This window comes from Cibotium barometz, chromosome 40 (assembly GCF_041138505.1).
Source record: "Cibotium barometz isolate CiBa-2024 chromosome 40, ASM4113850v1, whole genome shotgun sequence".
Taxonomy (NCBI): Eukaryota; Viridiplantae; Streptophyta; class Polypodiopsida; order Cyatheales; family Cibotiaceae; genus Cibotium; species Cibotium barometz.
The window spans coordinates 40,979,584-41,004,832 of NC_141085.1; the positions used below are offsets into that span (position 1 = coordinate 40,979,584).

Consider the following 25,249-nt stretch of genomic DNA (forward strand, 5'->3'; position numbering starts at 1 on the left):
CCAATCTCCTAGAGCCTCCTTCTCCTCCTCCTCTTCACACGAACCCCTAAATTCGTGCCACCTGAAAGCTTTGTGAAACTCTTCTTTAAGATAATATAGAGATATAGAGAAGAGGAGAGGGCATGTGTAGGAGAGAGACTACTTAACCAACAAAGTAACAAACCATTGTGATTTGTAGTACCTTGGTAGAGCTCAAAAGATAAAAAGGGGAAAAGGAGGTGCTTGAAATTCTCTCCACTCTCAAGCAAGGTGACCGTTTGAGAATCGGGCTTTTTGAAAAAAGAGCTGAGCAAACACGCCAATCCCGAAAAGTGGCTCTCTCTAAGGCACCATAGCCATAACGTCACACACGCACAGCAGAGGCTCGAACTACTACTACACAGGAAAGGCTCAACCTACTCCTACTTCATCTTCAAGCTTCCTTACAGAAAATCATAATTTCTCTGTGAGCTTTTTTAACCCTAACCCAGCTCACAGAGACGTAGGAAACTTCCTTTTGAAGACATATTTACAAATGGTCTTGCCAGCGCATAGCTAGAGACCCTCCAACAAAATGTTGATATTTTCAAGGTTTTCTGACCTCCCTCTCTGTCTCTTGCAGCAGCAGGAGAAGCTTCCTGATATCAGCGATGATGCAATCCAGGCCGCCCGGAAGTGCGAGAAAAAGCCCTTTCAATGTAAGAAATTTGAGCTACATACCTCTCCCCTTCGACCGTATTTGCGTCAGCAGATTGTTGGTTTTGGCTGCTTAATAGAATTGATACTCTCTACAGATTGCTGCATTTTTGCCGCTTATTACAAAATTTTCTGTCAAAGCAGGCTTTCCATCCAGGGATTTTTCCTTTCCTCTTGAGATTTGTGCATTTCTTATTTCCTGACATTTACTCATAGCAGGGTTTCCATCCAGGGATTTTTCCTCAACAATTTCTGTTGAGACATTAATTCTCTTCATAGTGATGCATTTTTTGTGGATAAATGGATACTTCTTGCTCTGTTTTCTGCAATCAAGGGTTTTTTAAAGCATTAATCACTACTGTTTTGAGGTAAATGGGGGTTAAGTGACAAAATGCTCTTCAAATCCTGCATTTTCTTGTCATTTTGTGTGCATAGATCCACACTAGTGTTGTAGGCAATTCTCAAGATCTGCCTTGAAATTATCCCATTTTGGCCTAACTTTTTTCTGACACATACAAAATGTCTTTTCAGAAGGAAAACCGACAAGCTCCGTCAGACAAGAAGAGGAAAATTGGCAGAGACATATTTGGGGTACGAGTGATGTCAGAGCCAAGAGTGCGTGTCCGCCAAGCTTTCTTGGCCGTCAATCTCAGGCAGGAAGGTGTCGACATTGGAGAGAGAGACCAGTCTGCCACACCGAGCTGCCCTGTGGCGAGGGCTTGTGATAACGGTGGTAATCCAGTGGCCATGACTAAAGAGGATATTGAAGCTTTGCTCAACATGAAGATGAAGGGGAAGAACAAGTTTGATTTTAAGGTTGAACACTTCAATTCAAACTCATTTCTTTCTTGCTGTATGTATGTGTATGTGCATGTTACATATATGTTTAGTTACAGTGGGCACCATGGACGTATGCTGGGGAGGGTTTTGAAGCCCGATCCCTGCCATGGCAGCTCTCATCGCTCACTACCAGGATACACGCCTGTGGGTGCAGTTCAAATAGGTTCTGGCTCAAGGGTGTAGTAACAGCTCTCATCCTTGGTGTGAAAATGCACATGCAAACATACCCTTACATGTAGAGCCATCATTTGAAAGCCATTCTGACATGCTATACCTGACAATAGCCCATTTACGGTATCAGCATCTGAAAGCCAATTTTTTTTTCTGGAGAGAAACCAGGCCTGCATCAGTAAACTTTTCCCCTGCCTGTAGGCGTGTTTAGAGCCCTGCCAGTAGGTGGTCTGGAAACCTGCTGTAGGTGGTGGTGCCTTTGGGTAGCCTTGGGGATGTCGAGCCCAGGGACCCTCCCTGTCCCAGGTTCTACCAACTGATTTATGTGAAAGTAAATGGGTTGGTAGTCTTGGGGAGGTTCGCCAGAAACCCTCCCCATCGCAGGTTCTACCAACCCATTTATGTGAAAATACCCATGTAAATGTAGCAACATGTAGATTGCCATCATTCCATTCTGACTCATTGTACTCACCCTCATCTGTGAAAAACTCCATGTATGATGGCAAATATGCTAAACATGCCCCAGGACCCTAAAGTAGGGTGGTGATTATCCTACAGGGAAAGTCTGAGCAGATGATGGATTACATAAGGAAACTTCGAACCTGCATCCATGGGCTTCAAGAATCAGAAGCTGCCTACATCTCGCAGAAAGAGCATCTTCAGAATCAACTTGTTGACGAGAGAAGAGATCACAAATGTACAGGTCATATTCGTCACGGTCCACTATCATTCTAAGTTGAATGCACTTGGTTTTGAGCTTTAATACATACTTAATTTTGATGGGCTAGTATGTTGCCATGGAAACCATCAGAAGATCTGCTCAGGAGTAAACAGAATGAGCTTGAGACGGGCATGTTGGAGCTCAAAATCATGTGTGGAGCATTGGAGGACGAGCTTCACCATGTGGAAGCTCAGAAAGAGGTGTAGTAACATGAGCATAATCACATCCTTTAATACCTTTTTTTTTTGGTTAATGTTCGCCTTGGAGACAACATTGAGAATAATGGACGGCAGTTCTTTTGGGCGCCTGTGGTAAGGCTGCCCCTGGTGTCAAGCTACAGGTGGGCATGGGTGACAGACACCCAATGAATTGCTTATGATGAAAATCTTAGCTTAATGCTATTTGTCTTCTTACAGTCTCTTCTAGTAGAATGCAAGAAGAATGCAGAAACCCTGCAGACAGCAAACAAGGAGATCGAGCGCCTGATGGAAGAGTCCAATAACTACCGGAAGGATTTTGACAGTGCTACCCAACAGGTCATATAGATATGCATGCATTAAAGTGTTTCTTATGACGTAGGAGCTTCCCCTGTGTAAAGAGGTCTAAATCAGATAGAATGCAGGTAGCCTCCTTGCAAGACATCAATAGAAGACTGCAAGAGTACAACAGCAGCTTGCAGATGTACAACAGCAAGCTGCAAACAGAAGCTGCGGCTGCTGCCGAGACCATGTCCAAGATACAGAAGGAGAAGTCGGTGATGATGGAGACCCTGAGCAGTTTGAGGGGTCATTCTGTGGCACTCCAAGAGCAGCTCAATCAGGCCAAGGTAAACCAAATGCTACTACTAGATTCATCCATTCTCTCCTTAAGTTAAGTGACCTAAACTTGATGTGGAAAGCACCATTCTTTACAGGCCTCTGTTCAGGAAGGTGCCAATCAGAGGAAGCTGCTCATGGATGAGGAAGAAAAGCTTCGAGCTGAACTCCAACACGCATTAGATGATAAGAAACAGCAGGCAGCGCAGTTGGACATGTTAGCTGCAGAGAATGCTAGGTACAAGGAGTGCACTGGAAAGTCGGCTATGGATTTGGAGATTCTCCACAGCAAAGCTACAACATTGGAGGTATCATTCTACATGGAGTCTGTCATGGTTTGCTATACGTTATATTGGCAATAGAATCATGCTTCCTTATTAGATTTTGATGTTGACTTGCAGGATAATTTTGCCTCTCAAGCAGAGGAGATCACAAGCCTTCGCTGTCAGCTGGGGGTAGCTTGTCACAAGCTGCAGGTATTATTTTATTTGGTTGACGTGTGTGACCACTTGCTAAGCAGCTTTACAGTTTCCTCAATTAATATGTAGCACATCTTTTCATAGCTAAGAAACAGGTTTTCATGGGACTCTCTGGTTCACACTTCTATCTTTCTACTTTCCTCAGCAGTAGCTCGTCTTCTAACTTGCACGCATGCACCCAAACATACACATCTAACTTGCATGCCTGCACATATGCCCACACACACACAGATTCATACAGCACACTACACATGCAAAAGCACCTGTGTGTTGTGCATGTGCACGCACACCATGCCCACGCAACGCTTGATCCTCTGCAAGCCCCCCACGCTGTGCACTTGCTTCTCTCCGCTGATCAAGCTGACAAGCAGTGATGCTGCTCGATCCTGACGGTTCCAACACTCTGCCGAGAAAAAAGGAATGCTTTTCGAAAATGTGAAGCTTTTTCTCTGGGTGAAGTACCAAGTGGGCAAGCATGCGCATGCATGGGCATGCGGGCATGCATACAAACATGCACAGGTGCCCGCAAAAGCAACACACATGCAGATGTATATTGGGGCACATTGACACCTAGGCAGGGATGTGCATGCACAGATACACAGCACCTGTGTGCAAACACACTCACACAGATGCACATGCACATGCAGGCATGCACACAAAAAAGCACAAGTGGGTGAGCAGCTGCAGGCGGAGCACGCGAGTCCCCCATCTGGTCTCCTTTTTTACATTATTTCTTTTATCATTGGCAAACACAGGTTGCAGAGAGGACAATGGTGCAACATAGAAATGAGGGAGTAGAGAAGAAGCTTGCATTGGAAGAGTTGCAGTATAAACTCTCCGAGGCTGAGCTCAGAGTTCGCGAGGGTGAACTGCTTAGGAGGAAACTGCATAACACAATTCTGGTCTGGCTTGCATTCTTAGCTCTCTGCTTTATGAGAGATATATTGGGTTTGATTTTACTTGAATGCACATATTTCTAGTGTAAAGAATACCATGTAAGTCTCTTCTTTCTATGGGGATTGCAGGAGTTAAAAGGCAATATTAGAGTCTTTTGCAGAGTGCGTCCGCTGTTGCCAGATGATGAGAGTTACACTGCAGAAGAGCCACCTGTTATGCAATACCCGAATTCAACTGAGCTCCTTGGGCGTGGTATCGAACTTGTTCAGGCTCAAGGTGCACAAATTTTTCCCATTCTCTATTTTGATTGAGTGTTCCTAAGGGGAATCTAACTACTGGGTAGTATCTTGACATCCTCACATCATTCTATTGGCTTCCCAGGACAGAAGCATGCATTCTCCTTTGATAAAGTATTTGGGCCAGAAGTTGGGCAGGAGGATATCTTTGTGGAGATTTCTCAATTGATTCAAAGTGCCCTTGATGGATACAAGGTTTGTGTTGTTATCTGCGTGGATTTTTACCATGTAATGGAACATGAGCTCATTGATATAGAAGAATTTGCATGGATTTTTATGTAATGGAACATGAGCTGAGAGAGAGAGAGAGAGAGAGAGAGAGAGAGAGAGAGGTAAGGATTTAATATGTAATGGAGAAGCATGGATTTTTACTGTGTAATGGAACATGAGCTCATTGATATAATAGAAGAACTTGAGAGAGAGAGAGAGAGAGAGAGAGAGAAGAGACGCTGAGTCAACCTAAAATGGAGTTAAACACCATTAGACCCCAAAAACTATTGGATGATGAGAGATTAGTTCCTAGTTAGAGGCTAGAGGCATTAGTTCTTGGGTCTGTGTTGGAATCAAAGACTTTTTGTTTTGCACTTTTTGATCTAGTAGTATGCTCTCCTGCACTTTGTCAATGTAATTCCTAAGGTATGTTATCTTCTGCTTGATGGGTTTCTGCGGTGTGTGCTTCGTCTTTTGCTTTGTTAGAGTCTTCTTCTCTGGATGCATAGTCTGAGTCGGATGCCATCCTGTTGCAAACATCGAGCAACAGTTTAACCTCTTGAATTTTAGCCCAGTAGGAGCCTTCCACATCCTTGTGTTTAGGTTTTTGGTGCACATGCCCTAGGCCATGTGTGTGGGGGGTTTCCCTTTGGTCATCATGGTGGAATTGGGACTTTACAATCAGTCAAAGCCGTGATTTGCTCAATCACGGGTGGAATTTTGCTTATCTTTTTCATTGAGGCATCTTCCATACATTTGATTGAGCCTATGTGAACCTATTTATGGTGCCAAACCCTAACTTTGGATGATGTGATTATGCAGGTTTTGGGTCACGGCGGCGATCACGGCTGTTATCGGTAGGTCGGGATCACGGTCCGTGACTAGCCGATTGGGCCCTGATCACGGAAGTGATTTTGAAGCTTTGATGGTGCAATTGGTTAATTGACAAGGTTGATTAGACAACTGAGGGAGGTACATGTAATTTTTGCATACTTGAGCAAGCGTGATTATGCATCACAAGACGTGATTGTTGATCACAGGGCGTGATTGCCGATCACGGGGCGTGATTGCCGATCACGGAGCGTGATTGCCCGACTCGATCACGGCCCTGATCTTGAGTTGGATCATGGAAGTGATTTTGAAGCATTGATTGTGAAATTGGTTAATTGGCAAGGTCAATAAGACAATTGAGGGGGGTACGTGTAATTTTTGCATACTTGAGTAGGCGTGATTATGTAGTCACGGGATGTGATTGCATAATCACGGCCAATGATTCCTCCGTTTTTTAAGTTTTTGGTGGTTCTGAGTGGTTCTCTTGGAAATAGTGTGGATTGTGTCTATTTCAGCAGAATGGTCCACTTTTATAAATAGAGAGCCATCATCCATTCGAACCTACATAGAACAGGCACAAAACATGATGCACATTGTGCAGAGAGGATAAGAAACCATAGATCTTGCAAACAAGTTTGGGTGAAGTTCCTACCTGGAAGCACATGTGACAGTGAATTTCAGCAGACATGGCGATGGAGATGCAAGCATGCACGTAGCTAGCAACACGGTTGTTGAAGAACTCAAAAGGAAAACAAGAAAAACAGGCAAAAATCACGATCGGTGACTTTTAAAGCCAGGTCATAAATGGAAGGCGTTTCGGTGCCATGTGGCAGATTCTAATTGGGCATTGAAAGTTGCACCGTGGTACCGTCATCCAATCACGGAATGGGCTCATGTCTTTTGGATCACGCCACGAGATCATGCAACGAAATCACATGACGGAATCACGCCATGTAATCACACAACAGAATCACACCATGTAATCACACAACAGAATCACACCACGAAATCATCCTCGTTATCGTCAGTCTCAGCCGTTATTATGATTTCTAGGATGTGATTGCTCTATTTTTTGGTGACTTGATCATTGTAGACATGTGGTGTTTGACAACCATAGAGTGATTGGCTTCAAGATGGTGTGTATTATGGAAGCTTTTACCGGAGTCGTCATAGTATAGTGGTAAGTATACTCACTTGTAACTTGGGTTACTCATGTTCTATCCCCAGTAGCGGCGCCAGAAATGTTATGGCTTACACAACCCTTTGCAAGATTGCTCAAACACTAAGCTATGCTTCCCTTAACTTGTTGTGGAGACTTGCCGATTCCCGAGCTTGTATCTCTTGAAGACTCCAAGCTCCGCTAGTTTGTGCTTCCTTCTTCTCCTTCGAGTCCGTCTCTTTGTTGTCACCTCAAGGAGCTCCGTGTGCACGCCCACAAGAAGGGCTCTCACTCCTCTCACTCTCGCTACTCTCAACTCTCTCTCTCACACAAGACTAGAGCACAAGAAAGTAAGTAGACAAGCAAGACTCAATTGGCACAAAGGGGATCATCCCCTTGATAATGAAAATAATTACTTATATACGTTTGGCTCTTATTCACACTTGGGTGCCCAAAAGTAAGCTTGGTCACTGACCTGCTTTTTTCATAATACAACATTTATAGTGCCGTTCATGACACTTATTATAAGAAATCTCTCATGTGGAGAGAAGAGATGCTGAGTTAACCCAAAATGGGGAACACCTTGACTGAAGAAACCTTAGGAACTAATAGAGGTTGAGGACTTGTCCTTTGTTGCACATGAGCTGGGGCTTGTATTGGATTTCAGGGAGAGGAAGCTTAGGATTAAAGTTGATCAAGTGGAAAGACAAATCGGTGGAGGACTCAACTTTGGAGGTAATTGTTGTTGGTATACAGTGGAGATTTCCTAACGCCTTGACTTTGTTTTCTAGAGAGAAAAGGTCTCAGAGGGAAAGTGGAACCTTACCTTATCCTCTAGCTCGGAGGGAGATTCCAGATTGAATCTATGGTTGGGAGGTGAGTTTTCCTGCACCCCTCTATGTTGTTCTAACCTTGTGTGTTTAGCTTGTGTATTAGGTGATCCTTCGGTTGGGGTCTTTGTTAAATCCCCAAAGGATCACCTCATAGAACACTCGTGGTACACAGCTCGAAACCTGCAAAACAAACCAAGAAACGTGAAGGGGGTGTAGGCCTTACTCACCTCCCAACCTTGACAGTCATGGGCAAGTCCACAAGTCTTGCATGTCCCCACCGAGCCACGAGCTGAGCTAACTAGTTGGACGTGTCGACCAATCCCTACCTCGTGACGTCCCATACCGCCAAGAAGCTACCCTTGCGGGCCTCGAGACTGCTATCGGCCTTGGTTGCATAAAGCAGGTGCACGTATGCACTAGATCTAGGCTCCTGACCATAGAGCTCTCACAAAGACACACGAGACTCTATGAACTATGGACTAATCTTGGCCACCCTTTTATAGGCTCTTGCCCGGTCACCGGGCGTCCACACTTGGGCACCTGCCTGTCCATATTTGGGTGCCCGCACGTTAGTCTATTCCTAGCCCAGGTTGCCAATCAGCCTGCCTAACTCCAAGCTTTCCCAAGCCTCAAAGCTAGTCTTGTGCGTGTAGGACACGGTAGATACACACTTTGCACATGACATACTCCCCTTCCTCTAAGAGCTCACTCCTGAGCTCACTAAAAACCCAGGGTAATCCCTCTGAAGGGTAGTCAATGTCTCCCATGTAGCATCTTCCTTAACACGATCCTTCCACTTGATCTTGTATTCAGTGTATTACACAATCGTCTTTCATGAAATCCAAGGATCTTTTCCAGTTTGTGTGGAACAAATGTCATTTCCTCGACATCTATGATTTCTTGAGAAGTAACTAACTGGTCTGTTCCACCCAGTACTTCCTTAAGTCTACTTACATGAAATACAGGGTGAACTTTCACATGAGAAGGCAAATCCAGTTTCATATGCGATTGAACCAATTTGTTGTGTAATACGAAATGGTCCACAGTATCTAGGGGATAATTTCGGAGATCGACCTGTTCGTAAAGTCTCGGAATCTTTCGGAACTCGCAAATACACCATCGTTTCTCTTCTACATACTCTTTCATTCCGAATCATCCACTGACCTCCTGAAGCCTGAATGGTAGGTTGCTCAGTCACTGAGTCTTGGTCAATCAATGAGCTCCCGTCCTAGATCTTCTGCCAAAATGGACCAAAATAACTATGCAAAGTCCTCTCAATGACTGAAATAAGTCAATAGAAATCTCGATGAACTACAAAGTATTCACCTCTCTAATTCGACTAAGCGCATCTGCGACACTATTCATGGACCCCTTTCGATAACGAATCTCGAAATCAAAATCTTGCATTAACTCAGGCCATCGAGCTTTCCTTCCTCTCAAATCATCGGCATCGCACACATACTTGATTAACTGATGATCAGTCAATACCACAAACTTGGAGCTATATAAATAATGTCTCCAAACCTTGAGAGCGTGAATGACAGCATAGAGCTCCTTCTCAAGGGTTGGCCAACGAAATTGAGTGTCGTCTAGCTTTTTACTCTCGAAAGCAACAGGTCTACCATCTTGAAATAGAGCAGCCCCGATTGCGTAATCACTGGCATCAATTTCAAGAACATAAGCTCCTTCTCAAGGGTTGGCCAACGAAATTGAGTGTCGTCTAGCTTTTTACTCTCGAAAGCAACAGGTCTATCATCTTGAAATAGAGCAGCCCCGATTGCGTAATCACTGGCATCAATTTCAAGAACATAAGGCCGACTAGTAATGCTAAGATAGGTGCTTCCTTGACTTTATCTTTCAAAAGTCTGAAGGTCATGTCTGAAGGTCATATCCAGATCGTTATTCCAAGTGATAGGTCGAGAGGTCATCGGTAGTGTGAGCTAAGAGTACTCCCGCCCAGATTTCCGAAGAAAAACAACAAAACCGAGAAAAGAACGAAGTTGTTTCACAGTCTGCGATATAGGCCAGGCCAGAACCTTCTGAACTCGGTCATAGTCAATGCTCAACCCATCTCTAATTTGTGTCCCAAGTAAATGATTTCTATCATAAAAAACTTGCATTTACTTAATTTAGCATACAATCGATTGTGTCTTTAAATAGTTAAGACAATTGTGAGGTGTCTAACGTGATCCTCAAAAGTACGACTATATATTAAAATATCATCCAGGAACACAACCACAAATTTTTCCAAATGTTCATAAAAAAGATCGTTCATCATTTGCTGGAAAGTGGCTGGAGCATTGGTTAACCCAAAAGGTAATACGAGAAACTCGTAATGGCCATACCTAGTCCGAAAGGTAGTTCTTTCGACATGCCTTTCATGAATACGTATCTAGTGAAATACATAAATCTATCTTTGTGAAATACTTCGTTCCGGCTAACCGTACACATTCTCCAGGTGTTTTCCTTCTTTCTCCTGAGTAACATAAGTGCACCCCAATTTAATTGGACGGATCTGGCCCATCCTCAAATAATCTACGAGTTGTTTGGCCAACTCATCTTTCTCAGCTTGGCTCAACCTGTAAGGTGGAATACTAATAGGTTAAGCACCAGCAGGGACCAAGTCAATACGATGATCTACTGCCCTTTCAGGTGGTAAGCCTGATGACAGCTCCTTAGGAAAGACATCTTGAAACAAATCAAGTATCTACTTTAATTCGTTGCTTTCAAACACACTTAATTCATTAACATCCATAGTAGATATGAGAAATGAAGAAAGTGGAATTAAGACACAATGGAAAGCATCATACAAAGAAGAATTCATTATATTTTCAAAATCGACTGTATTTACAAGAGGTCCCTGAGAGGGATGTATACAATCACCTAAGATACAATACTGGGTGTTCCTAGGTTCAAAAGAAAAAGTATGACTAGGCCAATCTATCTGGACTTGAAGACTCTTAAACCACTCAATCCCTATTAACAAGTCTACATGCTCGAGATGCATAATATAGCACTCTAGAGTATCTTTGTAGTCCTGAATCCGGATCGGTAGCGTCTCCACCTAAGATACAATACTGAGTGTTCCTATGTTAAAAAGAAAAAGTATGACTAGACCAATCTATCTGGACTTGAAGAGTCTTAAACCACTCAATCCCTAATAACAAGTCTACATGCTCTAGATGCATAATATAGCACTCCAGAGTATCTTCGTAGTTCTGAATCCGGATCGGTAGCGTCTCCACCTTTCGATCCCATACTTGCCGACCCGCAGGTAGGCGTACCTCATAGGTATGATCGCTAGGTGTTGTGCCAAGACCCAATTTCTGCACAAGTTTATAATTAACAAAGTTGTGTGAGTTGCCAGGGTCCAAAAGAATATGTATTCTATGGCCATTCACTTCTCCATAAACTCAGAGAAGATCATGCAAGCCAAAACTTTAGAGTTGAACATACAATCAGAACATGAACTAGGCGAGAAAGTACACTGACTAACATACAATCAAAACATGAACTAGGGCGAGAAAGTATAGTGACTGAAGTACCTGTTAAAGTCAGCTGGTTAGCGGTCTTCGGCTTGGGTCCTACGTTGGTCTTTGCATCCACTCGTTACGCATATGTCCTTTTTCTTCGCAGATGAAACGACGTCCCTCCTTCTTGAGCTTCAAAGCCTTGAGGAGACGGTTTTTCTTTACTAGTGTCAAAGTAGAATTCTTCGAAGGTTGGTCCAAAGACTTTTCTTCTATCGTGCTAGCCATCGGTGCGGAGAACTTCCTTTTGTGCTTGTTCCCCTGCTCGGTCACGGGTTTAGATTTGGAAGAGATCATTGTATCGTCATAAATACGAGTGGAATGAACGGTCTTGTCCAAAGTTTTGCATTTGTTGTTTTTAACCTGTAAACGGTATGAGTCGGGTAAACCGGCTAGGCTACGAAGAAACACAAAAGAGTAATAGAATCCATCTTCGTAGCTTTCATCTGCAAGTCTCGAAATTTCTGGAGGTAGACCTCATAAGTGAGGTTTTGCGAGGTCATGGTCAAACTAGCAAACTGGGCAACAATATCATAGTCATCCTCTTTCTTGAGGAATTCTTTCTTGAAGACTTCTTCAAACTGTGCCCAAGTCGTTGGTTTAGGTTTGAGCTATTTCCACAAAAGCAAAGCTTTGCCAGAGAGGAAACCTGTTGCTAACTGGATTTTTTTGCCATTGCCATATGGATGAAACTGAAAATGGACCTACCACTTATGTAGCCATGTGTCCACTATCTCCTTGGTACGCTGCTTTTGCTCGCCCCCGTTCCGGAGTAATGTTGGGGCCTAAAGTAGATGCCAAAGTATCCATACCCGAAAGAGTAGATAGGGTAGTGGTCAATAAAGAGATGGAGTTCTGTAAAGCCTGCATTTGCGTGGCGACTTGTGCTTGACGTTCCGAGAAAGAAGCTTCGAAGCAACTTTAAATTCTTGGAAATCAGATTTTGAAACAAAATCGTCGAAAAGATCGCCATCGGTGGCTTCCGTAGACCGGCAGGCCTTCATGTTCGGGAATGGGCTCCAACTCGGATTCTTGGGTTGACATCTTGAAGAGGGAAAGATGAGAGAAAAGCTTGGCCTTGTACAAAGAAGAGTGCTAGAGAGCTTGAGAGATGTGTGGCAAGCAGAGTCACATGGGGACGGGGACGGGGAAGTGCCGTCCCGGGGACGGGGTCGGGAACGGCAAAAAAAAACCTCTTTTTTAAAAGCAATTTAGGAGTTGTATGCATGACATACATATGGAGACACACTTTGAACAAAATTTTACACCGAATAGACAAAAAAACAAGAGTCATTTTGAGCAAAATGCGCTAATAAAACATCGATGGCACACTGATTATGTGATTGATAGTCTGATAGATACAAAGAGATAAGTACATGCCTCATGGGCAGTGAGGGTTACAAAAAAGAGTGGGTACAAAATAGAGATACTAGATAGATCATAGATGATAGATCACAATAGATCATGGCCATTGGCAGTGGGCACAAAAAAGGTGAGATGGCTCAAGGCTCAAGAGTCAAGCCTCAAGCTCCTGAAGTGCTAGCCTCGCGGGAGGCTTGGAAGTCGAAGTCGTCGATGCCATTTGAAGCCTCCTCCTCCCCCTCATGCTGTAGCTCCTCCTCTACCTCCTCAAGATGCTCCTGAGCTGCAGGATCTTGCTGTGCCATCTCCCATTCGGTGAAGGGATCCGCCTTCCTTGTTGTTGTCACACATAGCATGCGCAAGTTAGCGCTCACAAAAACCAAATCACTTGCCCTTTGCACTTCAAGGCGGTTCCTCTTCTTAGAGGCAATGTGACTGTAAACGCTCCAAAGTTGCTCCAAGCAACTAGAGCTCACAGCCTGGCTAAGGATGCGAATAGCCAAGCGCTGCAACTCCGGCCCATCTGATCCGTAATCCTCCCACCAAAGAGGAGACCCAATCTTGAGGCGGTCAAGCTGTGCATCTAAACATCCAAAAGATCCCTGCCGCGTCCTGTACTGAGATAGCTGGTCTCTGATCTTCCGCCTGATGGTAGGGTCAGGCTCTAAGCGCTCCAAAATGATCCGCCATCCCCTGCTTACTTCCTTGTCGGCCTCTTGCTTTCTGCCCTGGAACTGTGGATCAACCACAAAGGCAGCCGCATGAAGAGGGGAGTAGTAGGAGTTCCACCTGGACTCACATAATGAGTGGATCTCCTCAAACTCGGCCCTGTCTGGCACAAGCTGCTCGAGTGACTCGATCATGCGATCCATGGCCTCATAGACCTTGCCGATACATGGTTCACGGTCGTCAATGACTTGTAGAATGTGAACAATAGGCTTGACCAAGGCGTCGAGTGTCTTCACCTTCTCCCACCAAGCGGCATGGCAGAAAATTCATCACTAAGGAAAAGCCCTCTTAGGGCTTCGCCACATGTAGACAAGCGGCCTAGCATGAGGAAGTTGTATGCAAACCTTGTCTCAGAATACTTGAGGAGGGAAAGAGTGCTCCTTTTAGAGAACTCATGTCGCAGTCTTTGGTGGTTGAGGACAAAGGATACAAGCTGGTTAGCCTCCTCAATGGTGGGTGCAATCCATGGCAAGGCACCTATGTCTTTGAGGAGGTTGTTGAGACAATGGGCCATGCAAAAAGAAACTGTGATGGATGGATACATTGACTCAATAATGGTCCCGGCTGCCCTATTTGACGCCTCTCCATCCGCCACCATGCCGACCACAAGCTCCGGCCCAATGACCTCGATCGTGGACGCCCATTCCGCGGCAAGCACATCCACGGCCTTCCCAGTGCCACTTGCATCATGTGACTCGATGAAGTACACTTCGCCCCTTGAGTAGGCCATCACTCCATGGATGGAGCGCTTGCGCGTGTCACTCCATCCGTCTACATCCACGGCCTTCCCAGTGCCACTTGCATCATGTGACTCGATGAAGTACACTTCGCCCCTTGAGTAGGCCATCACTCCATGGATGGAGCGCTTGCGCGTGTCACTCCATCCGTCTACAATGAGAGAGACTCCGTTAGTCTCCCACGTTGCCTTTGTATCCGCCGCCGCATGCTCAACGGCCAACTTCTCCCTATCAAGCAAAGTGGTGCGAATCTTTTCCGATGAAGGTGGCACATAAGAGGGGCCATATTCCCCGATCTTTGTGGCCATCTCACGGAAGTAAGGAGACCTATTTCAAGTAAGGAAAACCATGTAGCATGTTAGCTTTTTGTGGCAATATGACAAATGCTTTGAAGCATGAGACATTAAAAAAAAAAGAGTGAAGAGAATTGAGTCTCGACTCTCACCGTGCCGCTTGAAACGCAATGTGGTCGTGGTAGAAGAACCTAGCCACCGACCTATCCACCTCATCCTTCAATTTTGGGTTCCAATTCTCGTTAAGAGTGGATTGACGGCGGATGGGAATGGAGGCACCTGATGTGGATGGAGTGGACTTGAATGGTTGAGAGCTTGAAACAAGATTTGGGTTCCTCTCCACCTCCATTCGCGTCGGTTGCTGTCGTGCTCTCACCACATCATGAGGATCAACGGCAACATGTCGCCCTCTCTTTTCCGCCTCGACCGCCTCATAAACCGAATGCGTGCGCAAAATTGCACTTGATGACCGGCCTCGTGCAAAAAGTGAGCTTGCACTTTGTTGGCACCGCCACTTCTCTTGTAGGAACAAAGCTTGCAATTCCATGCCCTTGAACCACCGCCCACTCCACGACTAGTGTAGTGGACCTCATCCCACCATGACCATGTGTGCATCGCCGGCCTCCTTCGTGAAGAGCCCGCAACGGAAGATGTGGCGGCGGCGCCTTCACCTTGAGATGCCATGAATGATGATAGTGTGAGAGAGAGGGAAGAAGGGTGCAATAGAGAGTTGCAAGTTGCCGCTTGACTCTTGAGGCTTGCAAGTCTCAAGAGGGATGGATCATGGAATTTGGAGAGAGAGAGAGAGAGAGAGAGAGAGAGATGGCTTGGAAGTTGGCACAATGTAGATAGTATAGACTCTAGAGAGAGAGAGAGGGCTAACTTGCCACTTGGGCCTTGAGGCTTGGACAATGGAACTTGGAACTTTGGAAGCTTGAGGCTTGAGCAATGAGGCTTGAAGCTTCAAACTTGAGTGTGGAGAAAAGTCCTAAAGTGTGCCTTCTTTTATAGCTGGAAATTTGCCCGTTTCTGGCCGTTTTCTGCCCGTTTCTGACCGTTGGAGGCGTCCCCTCACCGCGTCCCCTGCCCGTCCCGCGTTTCGGGAACGCGTCCCCGGGACGACTTCCTGCGTCCCCAGTCTGCATCGCGTCCCCTGCACGTTCCCCCCGTCCCCGGCCATCCCCGTCCCCACGTCCCTAAGGGCCGTCCCCGCGTGCCTGTGTGACTCTGGTTTCTGGCCATCCTAGTGATGGTATACTTCCCAGCCTCCAGAAGGAGTATCACCCCCTTCTTTGATTGATCGTTTGAAGTTTGAATGATTGGACAGCTCCCTAACCCTTTGTGGAGATCTTGTGCCTTCCCACCTTCTCCCCCCCCATTTTCCTCGTCCTCCATCCAGTGCAAATCCCACCTATTGACTCACAAGTGTTGCGTTTCCCCCCCTCCCCCCCCCTCATGGAGATGCCACTGGATTACGATTTCTTTACATGCTCCTATTGGTAGAGGCCAATGAGTTCTCAGGGACCATGGCTCCCCTCCAGTTCACCAATGAGAGTTGCGTGGAGCAAATCCTGGATCTGTGCGTGTGCAAGTACGATCGATCTTGCAAACCAAAGATGAAGCCTTGAAGGAGGAGGAGGGATACTAAACTCCACCGTGAATGTCGGTGATTTTGTCGGGATCACCAATGAGAGTTGCGTGGAGAAAATCCTGGATCTGTGCATGTGCAAACCAAAGACAAAGCCTTGAAGGAGAAGGAAGGAGGGATACAAGTACGATCTTGCAAACCAAAGACAAAGCCTTGAAGGAGAAGGAGGGATACTCCTTTCGGAGGATAGGGAGTATCCATCTTGTTGGGAAGCTAGAAACACCTACGCAGGGATCGGATACGGGGTTGAAGTCATGTTCCTTCTAGCAAAGAACGCGTGAGCGCAATCAATCGTCATCTTTACTGGATCAGAAAATTAGTGACTCAATTGGCGGGCTGAGCCGTGTTGCGGTCTTAGGGAGGGCAAAGAGGGAGGCTCAGAAGAGGGGGGGGGGAGGGGAAGAGAGGAGAAGAGAGGGGCAAAGGGGGAGGTGGGGCAAAGAGGGAGGCTCAGAAGGGGAGTAGGTGTAACATGCGGAAGCTTCGGGGGAGATCGGTAACTTCAATGCTCAGAAATCAGCACACGTTTCACGACGAGAATAACACACAAAACTGAAAATAGATGTGCAGAAAATAGAGAGAGAGAGAGAGAGAGAGAGAGAGGGAGAAGAGGACACAGTATTGGGTCCCGAATACCCTCTATAGGGCCCCCACCACGAATGGTGTATTTGCTTTTATTAGAATGATGCAAAATCTGAAATAAAATACCACTTTCGATCCTTCACCCTTGCATTAGCTCCTCCCTTGGCTATCTTGGCCCTTGAGTTAGCTTCAGCAGCTTTTGAATTATGAGATAAATGAACTGAATTTATGGCTTGGGTATTTATACCCCTTCATGATGTTGGTCGGGTCGGCTGGTTTATCAGGGGTCGGTTTGCTGAAAAAGACCCACGACCTATTTTAATAAGCATCAAATGCTTATTTTGCCCATCGTTTCACACCTACAATGCTGTCCAGCCTCCTGCGCTTATGCCCTGGCTGGCTGGGTGTCCAGGCTGCTGGGCAGCCAAATGCAACTAGGGTGGGGTTTCCCCACACACAACCGGCTGGCAGACCCTGTCGGCTGCCTGGCCAGAGCCCCTAGGGCTGGCCGACAGCCTGCCCAGCCCACACTAGGGCTGGTGGGCTCAGCATGGGGCCCTCCTGGCCCCTTGGGGTGGTTCTAAACCTCCCCCATGCCCACTGCAAGAGCTTTAGGCTCTGATCTGGGGTAGCCCCTATGGGCACCACCTTTCTACATGCAAATCTACATGCCTACCCAGATATCTGGCACCTGGTCGCCGACCAGATACTCAGATCACCTGACAGTAGGGGTGGGGAGGAAAAGAAGGTGGGAAGGCACAAGATCTCCACAAAGCGTTAGGGAGCAGTCCAATCGATCGATCGAAGAAGAGGGTGATACTCACTTCTGGAGAATAACACCACTAGGATGCCACAAACACCTAGGGAGGGGGTCGAACACGGGGTCAAAGTCATGGTGCCATCTAGCAAAGAACGCCTAAGCACTACATACAGTGACAGACATCTGCTACATCACTCGATTTGCACTGCAGATGAGTCAAACTCCACAGTGAATGTCGGTGATTTTGTCGGGATCACCAACGAGAGTTGCTTGGAGCAAATCCTGGATCTGTCCGTGTGCAAGTACAATCTTGCAAACCAAAGATCCAGGAGGGATACTCCTTTCGGAGGATAGGAAGGTAGACCATCTCACTGGGAAGCTAGAAACACCCACGCAGGGATCGGATACGAGGTTGAAGCCATCGTGCCATCTAGCAAAGAACACCTGAGCGCTAAGTATCTCCACGGGACTCTGCTGCATCACTCGATCTACCGCTATGGCAAACTCCTAGAGTGAATGTCGATGATTCTATGGATGAGAGTTGCCTATAGTAGCAAATCCTAAATCTATCTGTGTGCAGGGTGGCTTCGTACGATCTTCCAAACCATCTTAGAGGGAGGAAAGTGTTGAAGCCAAAGATAAGGCCTCGAGGAAGGAAGACTGTCATCTCCACGGGACTCTGCTGCATCACTCGATCTAGCAAAGAACACCTGAGCGCTGAGTATCTCTACGGGACTCTACTGCATCACTCGATCTACCGCTATGGCAAACTCCTAGAGAGTGAATGTCGATGATTCTATGGATGAGAGTTGCCTCCTAAATCTATCTGTGTGCTCCGTACGATCTTCCAAACCATCTTTGAGGGAGGAAAGGGTGGCTCCGTACGATCTTCCAAACCATCTTTGAGGGAGGAAAGTGTTGAAGCCAAAGATAAAGCCTCGAGGAAGGAAGACTGTCATGTGCACAGTGTGTATCTACCGTGTGCTACACTACACGCACAAGACTAGCTTCGAGGCTTCGGGAAGCTTGGAGTTAGGCAGGCTGATTGGCGAGCTGGGCTAGGAATAGACTAACAGGCGGGCACCCAAGTATGGACGGGTGTATCTACCGTGTGCTACACTACACGCACAAGACTAGCTTCGAGGCTTCGGGAAGCTTGGAGTTAGGCAGGCTGATTGGCGAGCTGGGCTAGGAATAGACTAACAGGCGGGCACCCAAGTATGGACGGGCGGGTGCCCAAGTGTGGACGCTCGGTGACCGTCCAAGAGCCTATAAAAGGGGCCAAGGTTAGTCAATAGTTCATAGAGTCTCGCATGTCTTTGTGAGAGCTCTATGGTCAAGAGCCTGGATCTAGTGCATACGTGCACCTGCTTTATCCTGCCAAGGCCGGCAGCAGTCTCGAGGCCTGCAAGGGTAGCTTCGTGGCGGTATGGGACGTCACGAGGTAGGGATTGGTCAGCACGTCCAACTAGTTAGATCAGCTCGTGGCTTGGTGGGGACAGCCAAGACTTGTGGGCTTGCCCACGGCTGTCAAGGTTGGGAGGTGAGTTAGCCTGCACCCCCTTCACGTTGCTTGGTTTGTTTTGCAGGTTTCGAGCTGTGTGACGCCTGAGGGGTTGCGCAGCCTTTTTGAGCAAAGAAGACAGGCGGGCAAGTATGATTGTCGCAGGCCTTGCTTTCGTTTTCTTTTCTGAACCTTAGCAAAAGGGTTTTAAAAACCCAAGCCTTGCTTAATAGGTGTTTTTTTTAAAGAATATATATATATGTGTGTGTGTGTGTGTGTGTGTGTATATATATATATATATATATATATATTGAGGGGAAGCCTATAAATTCCCCTCAAGGAGACTTCTTGCCACCAGAGTCACACGGGGACGCGGGGATGGCCCTTAGGGACACGGGACGCGGGGACGCGGGGCCGGGGACGGCCGGGGACGCGGGGGACGCGCAGGGGACGTGGTGCAGACTGGGGACGCAGGAAGTCGTCCCGGGGACGCGTTCCCGAAACGCGGGACGGGCAGGGGACGCGGTGAGGGGACGCCTCCAACGGCCAGAAAACGGCCTGAAACGGGCAGAAACAGGCAAATTTCCAGCTATAAAAGAAGGCACACTTTAGGACTTTTCTCCACACTCAAGTTTGAAGCTTCAAGCCTCATTGCTCAAGCCTCAAGCTCCAAAGTTCCAAGTTCCATTGTCCAAGCCTCAAGGCCCAAGTGGCAAGTTAGCCCTCTCTCTCTCTCTAGAGTCTATACTATCTATATTGTGCCAACTTCCAAGCCATCTCTCTCTCTCTCTCTCTCTCTCTCTCGTTCCATGATCCATCCCTCTTGAGACTTGCAAGCCTCAAGAGTCAAGCGGCAGCTTGCAACTCTCTATTGCACCCTTCTTCCCTCTCTCTCGCACTATCATCATTCATGGCATCTCAGGTGAAGGCGCCGCTGCCACATCTTCCGTTGCGGGCTCTTCACGAAGGAGGCCGGCGGTGCACACATGGTCATGGTGGGATGAGGTCCACTACACTAGTCGTGGAGTGGGCGGTGGTTCAAGGGCATGGAATTGCAAGCTTTGTTCCTACAAGAGAAGTGGCGGCGCCAACAAAGTGCGAGCTCACTTTTTGCACGAGGCCGGTCATCAAGTGCAATTTTGCGCACGCATTACTCCTGAGAAGCGAGCGGAGCTTCTTGAGAAGCTCAAGGTTTATGAGGCGGCCGAGGCGGCAAAGAGAGGGCGACATGTTGCCGTTGATCCTCATGATGTGGTGAGAGCACGAGAGCAACGCGAATGGAGGTGGAGAGGAACCCAAATCTTGCTTCAAGCTCTCAACCATTCAAGTCCACTCCATCCACATCGGGTGCCTCCATTCCCATCCGCCGTCAATCCACTCTTAACGAGAATTGGAACCCAAAATTAAAGGATGAGGTGGATAGGTCGGTGGCTAGGTTCTTCTACCATGACCACATTGCGTTTCAAGCGGCACGGTGAGAGTCGAGACTCAATTCTCTTCACTCTTTTTTTTTTTTTAATGTCTCATGCTTCAAAGCATTTGTCATATTGCCAAAAAAAGCTAACATGCTACATGGTTTTCCTTACTTGAAACAGGTCTCCTTACTTCCGTGAGGTGGCCACAAAGATCGGGGAATATGGCCCCTCTTATGTGCCACCTTCATCGGAAAAGATTCGCACCACTTTGCTTGATAGGGAGAAGTTGGCAGGGTAGCCGGGACCATTATTGAGTCAATGTATCCATCCATCACAGTTTCTTTTTGCATGGCCCATTGTCTCAACAACCTCCTCAAAGACATAGGTGCCTTGCCATGGATTGCACCCACCATTGAGGAGGCTAACCAGCTTGTATCCTTTGTCCTCAACCACCAAAGGCTGCGACATGAGTTCTCTAAAAGGAGCACTCTTTCCCTCCTCAAGTATTCTGAGACAAGGTTTGCATACAACTTCCTCATGCTAGGCCGCTTGTCTACATGTGGCGGAGCCCCAAGAGGGCTTTTCCTTAGTGATGAATTTTCTGCCATGCCGCAGTCAAAATCGGCAACAGGGAGAACGTGCCGAGATCGTGCCGACGATGCCACTTGGTGGGAGAAGGTGAAGACACTCAACGCCTTGGTCAAGCCTATTGTTCACCTTCTACGAGTCATTGACGGCCGTGAACCATGTATCGGCAAGGTCTATGAGGCCATGGATCGCATGATCGAGTCACTCGAGCAGCTTGTGCCAGACAGGGCCGAGTTTGAGGAGATCCACTCATTATGTGAGTCCAGGTGGAACTCCTACTACTCCCCTCTTCATGCGGCTGCCTTTGTGGTTGATCCAGAGTTCCAGGGCAGAAAGCAAGAGGCCAGGCCGACAAGGAAGTAAGCAAGGGATGGCGGATCATTTTGGAGCGCTTAGAGCCCGACCCTACCATCGGGCGGAAGATCAGAGACCAGCTATCTCAGTACAGGATGCGGCAGGGATCTTTTGGATGTTTAGATGCATAGCTTGACCGCCTCAAGATTGGGTCTCCTCTTTGGTGGGAGGATTACGGATCAGATGAGCCGGAGTTGCAGCGCTTGGCTATTCGCATCCTTATCCAGGCTGTGAGCTCTAGTTGCTTGGAGCAACTTTGGAGCGTTTACAGTCACATTGCCTCTAAGAAGAGGAACCGCCTTGAAGTGCAAAGGGCAAGTGATTTGGTTTTTGTGAGCGCTAACTTGCGCATGCTGTGTGCGACAGCAACAACAGGGAAGGCAGATCCCTTCACCGAATGGGAGATGGCATAGCAGGATCCTGCAGCTCAGGAGCATCTTGAGGAGGTAGAGGAGGAGCTACAGCCTGAGGGGGAGGAGGAGGCTTCAAATGGCATCGACGACTTCGACTTCCAAGCCTCCCGCGAGGCTAGCACTTCAGGAGCTTGAGGCTTGACTCTTGAGCCTTGAGCCATCTCACCTTTTTTGTGCCCACTGCCAATGGCCATGATCTATTGTGATCTAGTATCTCTATTTTGTACCCACTCTTTCTTGTAACCCTCACTGCCCATGAGTGTATCTATCAGACTATCAATCACATAATCAGTGTGCCATCGATGTTTTATTAGCGCATTTTGCTCAAAATGACTTGTTTTTTTGTCTATTCGGTGTAAAATTTTGTTCAAAGTGTGTCTCTATATGTATGTCATGCATACAACTCCTAAATTGCTTTTAAAAAAGAGGTTTTTTTTTTGCCGTTCTCGACCCCGTCCCCGGGACGGCACTTCCCCGTCCCCGTCCCCGTCCCCATGTGACACTGCCAGAAACACTTACGAGGGGGTTGAATGCAGGGTCAAAGTCATGTGCGATGATCTAGCAAAGAACTCCTGAGCGGAATCGATCGTCATCTCCACTAGATCAGAAAATTAGTGACTCAATCGGTGGGCTAACCCATGCTGCTGACGGGAGGGTGAGGAAAATGGATAGGGGAGGCAGGGAGTGGACGGGAGGGGAAGAGAGGGGCAAAGGGGAGGGGGGGCAAAGAGGGAGGCTCAGAAGGGGAGTAGGGGTGGGGAGGAAAAGAATGTGGGAAGACATAGGATCTCCACAGAGGGTTAGGGAGTAGTCCAACCGATCGATGGAAGAAGGGGGTGATACTCACTTCTGGAGAATACTGTCACTAGGCAGCCAGAAACACCTAGGAGAGGGTCGAACGCAGTGTCAAAGTCATGGTGCCATTTAGCAAAGAATGTCTGAGCACTACATATAGTGACAGACATCTGCAAATCAAACATGAGGCCTTGAGGCAGAAGGAGGGATACTCCTTTGACCATCGAACTGGGAAGCTAGAAACACCTACGCAGGGATCGGATACGGGGTTAAAGCCATCGTGCCATGTAGCAAAGAACGCATGAGCGCTGCGTATCGCCATGGGACTCTGCTGCATGCATCACTCGATTTGTCGCTATGGCAAAATCCACCTAAGAGTAGCCAGGCCCTAGAGAGTGAATGTCGGTGATTCTACGGATGAGAGTTGCCTATAGCAAATCCTGAATCTAAGGTTCCACTTCCCCTCCTAAGACCTTTTCTCTCTAGAAAACAAAGTCAGGGCGTTAGGAAATATCCGCTCTATACCAGCAACAATTGTCTCCAAAGTTGAGTCCTCCACGGCCTATCTTTCCACTGCAGATGAGTCAAACTCCACCAGGAATGTCGGTGATTTTGTCAGGATCACCAATGAGAGCTGCGTGGAGCAAATCCTGGATCTGTGTGTGTGCAAGTACGATCGATCTTGAAAACCAAAGACGAAGCCTTGAGGGAGGAGGAGGGATACTAAACTCCACCGTGAATGTCGGTGATTTTGTCGGGATCACCAATGAGAGTTGCGTGGAGAAAATCCTGGATCTTGCAAACCAAAGACAAAGCCTTGAAGGAGAAGGAGGGATACTCCTTTCGGAGGATAGGGAGTACGATCTTGCAAACCAAAGACAAAGCCTTGAAGGAGAAGGAGGGATTCTGAGGAGGGATTCTGAGATTGGGAGTCAGCCTCCAGTCACCCTCTCTCACCATATGGGAGATGGAGAGTGGTGGCTTATTGACATCGCCACTCATTTTCAGCCCTTGCCACACATGAGGCATAGATCCATCGACTCCCAGAGCCTAGAGGGAGAAGGAGGGATTCTGAGACTGGGAGTCAGCCTCCAGTCACCCTCTCTCACCATATGGGAGATGGAGAGTGGTGGCTCATTGACATCGCCACTCATTTTCAGCCCTTGCCACACATGAGGCATAGATCCATCGACTCCCAGAGCCTAGAGGTGGTATCGTTTGTCTTCCTTCATGTGGCAGTTATTATCCCTCTGATACCTTCATTGTGAGGGATGGAATAGCGACTATGCTTACAGGAGAGGTAGAGCAGAGTGGGAATTCATGGATGGCAAGATTAGGGCTCACCTAGCTCGCATCAAGCCATAGACAGATTGGAGGGGGGTTCTTCTCCAAGAGCTACAACGAGTAAGCGTCAAAGGTTCAATATATATTTTGTTTCTACATGAATATCACCTCTTGGCAAGACGCACCCGGAGATGCGGGAAGATCTTGCTAGGACCAAACAAGCCACACTACCAAGCCACACTTTTTGGTTGTCAGCCTTTGGTCTAGAGGGGAGCCAGAGAGGCGTATGCATACAAGTGAGCGAGCAACTACTTTCGTCTTTTTGGCACCATAGTGCAATGAAGGGAGCAATGGATATTAGGATAGGGGAGGACCATGTTGACCTCCTCAACATCTATGCTCCCAATCAGATGGTGGGGCGGACGGAGTTCTAGTCGACGCAGGCGAGACGAGCACTTTGGTCTAGAGGGGAGCCAGAGAGGCGTATGCATATCAATGAGCGAGCAACTACTTTCGTCTTTTTGGCACCATAGTGCAATGAAGGGTGCAATGGATATTAGGATAGGGGAGCGAGGACCATGTTGACCTCCTCAACATCTATGCTCCCATTCGGATGGTGGGGCGAACGGAGTTCTAGTCGATGCAGGCGAAACAAGCACTTCCTGGGCAGACTTTTGGTGATCGAGATAGGCATGGCATGGAGGTGGAATGAACACCATTTTCGGAGCAAAGTACTAGGCCTGGGAGGAGTTACTTATTTTCATGAGTGGTTAGGATCCTTGGCATCAGTCGGAGTCTGTCCGCACCACCAGTTGCAAAGACAAGGTAAGGAGGTGGAGGGTTGAGATGACCTGCAGGTGCGAGCAATAGCCACCAACTTCGCTAGATATCTTCTTTTAGGAGGTCCCATAACTCCCTGGCGATGAGGGAGAGACTCTCGCAGTAACAGGTAGGTGGTCCCCATAGGTAAGAGCCATGGCCACCCAAGAGGTCGCAGATGTGAGGTCGTGAGGCTGCCCGCACTTGGATCTGCTCGATTGAGGAGAGGAGGGTGGAGTTTCGTTATCATGCCCGGAATGGCCCGCAAGTGCGAGAGATCTTCTCTCAGAAGGTCCCATAAACCCCCGACGAACGAGAGAGAGACTCTGGCAGCAACACGGGAGGTGGTCCCCATAGGTTTGAGCCATGGCCACCAGGGAGTTAGTTATTTCCATGAAGGGGTCATGATCCTTAGCATCAGCCGGAGTTTGGCATCACACTAGGGTATGATGATTGGTATTTTAGTTGGGGTAGGGTATGATGATTGGTATTTTAGCTACCACCATGCT

The 25,249-nt window shown here is 47.4% G+C and overlaps 1 protein-coding gene across 2 annotated transcripts in view; it reads left to right on the forward strand.

Moving 5' to 3' along the window:
* Positions 1-286: 286 nt before the first annotated feature.
* The window catches only part of LOC147615503 (kinesin-like protein KIN-14N), a 36,179-nt gene continuing 11,216 nt past the window's right edge, over positions 287-25,249 (forward strand). Inside the window, exons 1-12 of one of the 2 annotated variants that reach the window (XM_086779603.1) lie at positions 287-445; positions 602-677; positions 1,207-1,491; positions 2,245-2,389; positions 2,498-2,607; positions 2,824-2,943; positions 3,030-3,233; positions 3,321-3,530; positions 3,624-3,698; positions 4,457-4,603; positions 4,727-4,874; positions 4,980-5,089. In XM_086779603.1, coding sequence (XP_086635729.1) covers positions 630-677; positions 1,207-1,491; positions 2,245-2,389; positions 2,498-2,607; positions 2,824-2,943; positions 3,030-3,233; positions 3,321-3,530; positions 3,624-3,698; positions 4,457-4,603; positions 4,727-4,874; positions 4,980-5,089 — 1,602 coding nt within the window. In that variant the 5' untranslated portion in view covers positions 287-445; positions 602-629. The remainder of the gene's footprint in view (positions 446-601; positions 678-1,206; positions 1,492-2,244; positions 2,390-2,497; positions 2,608-2,823; positions 2,944-3,029; positions 3,234-3,320; positions 3,531-3,623; positions 3,699-4,456; positions 4,604-4,726; positions 4,875-4,979; positions 5,090-25,249) is intronic. The other variant, XM_086779604.1, reaches the window with a different exon arrangement.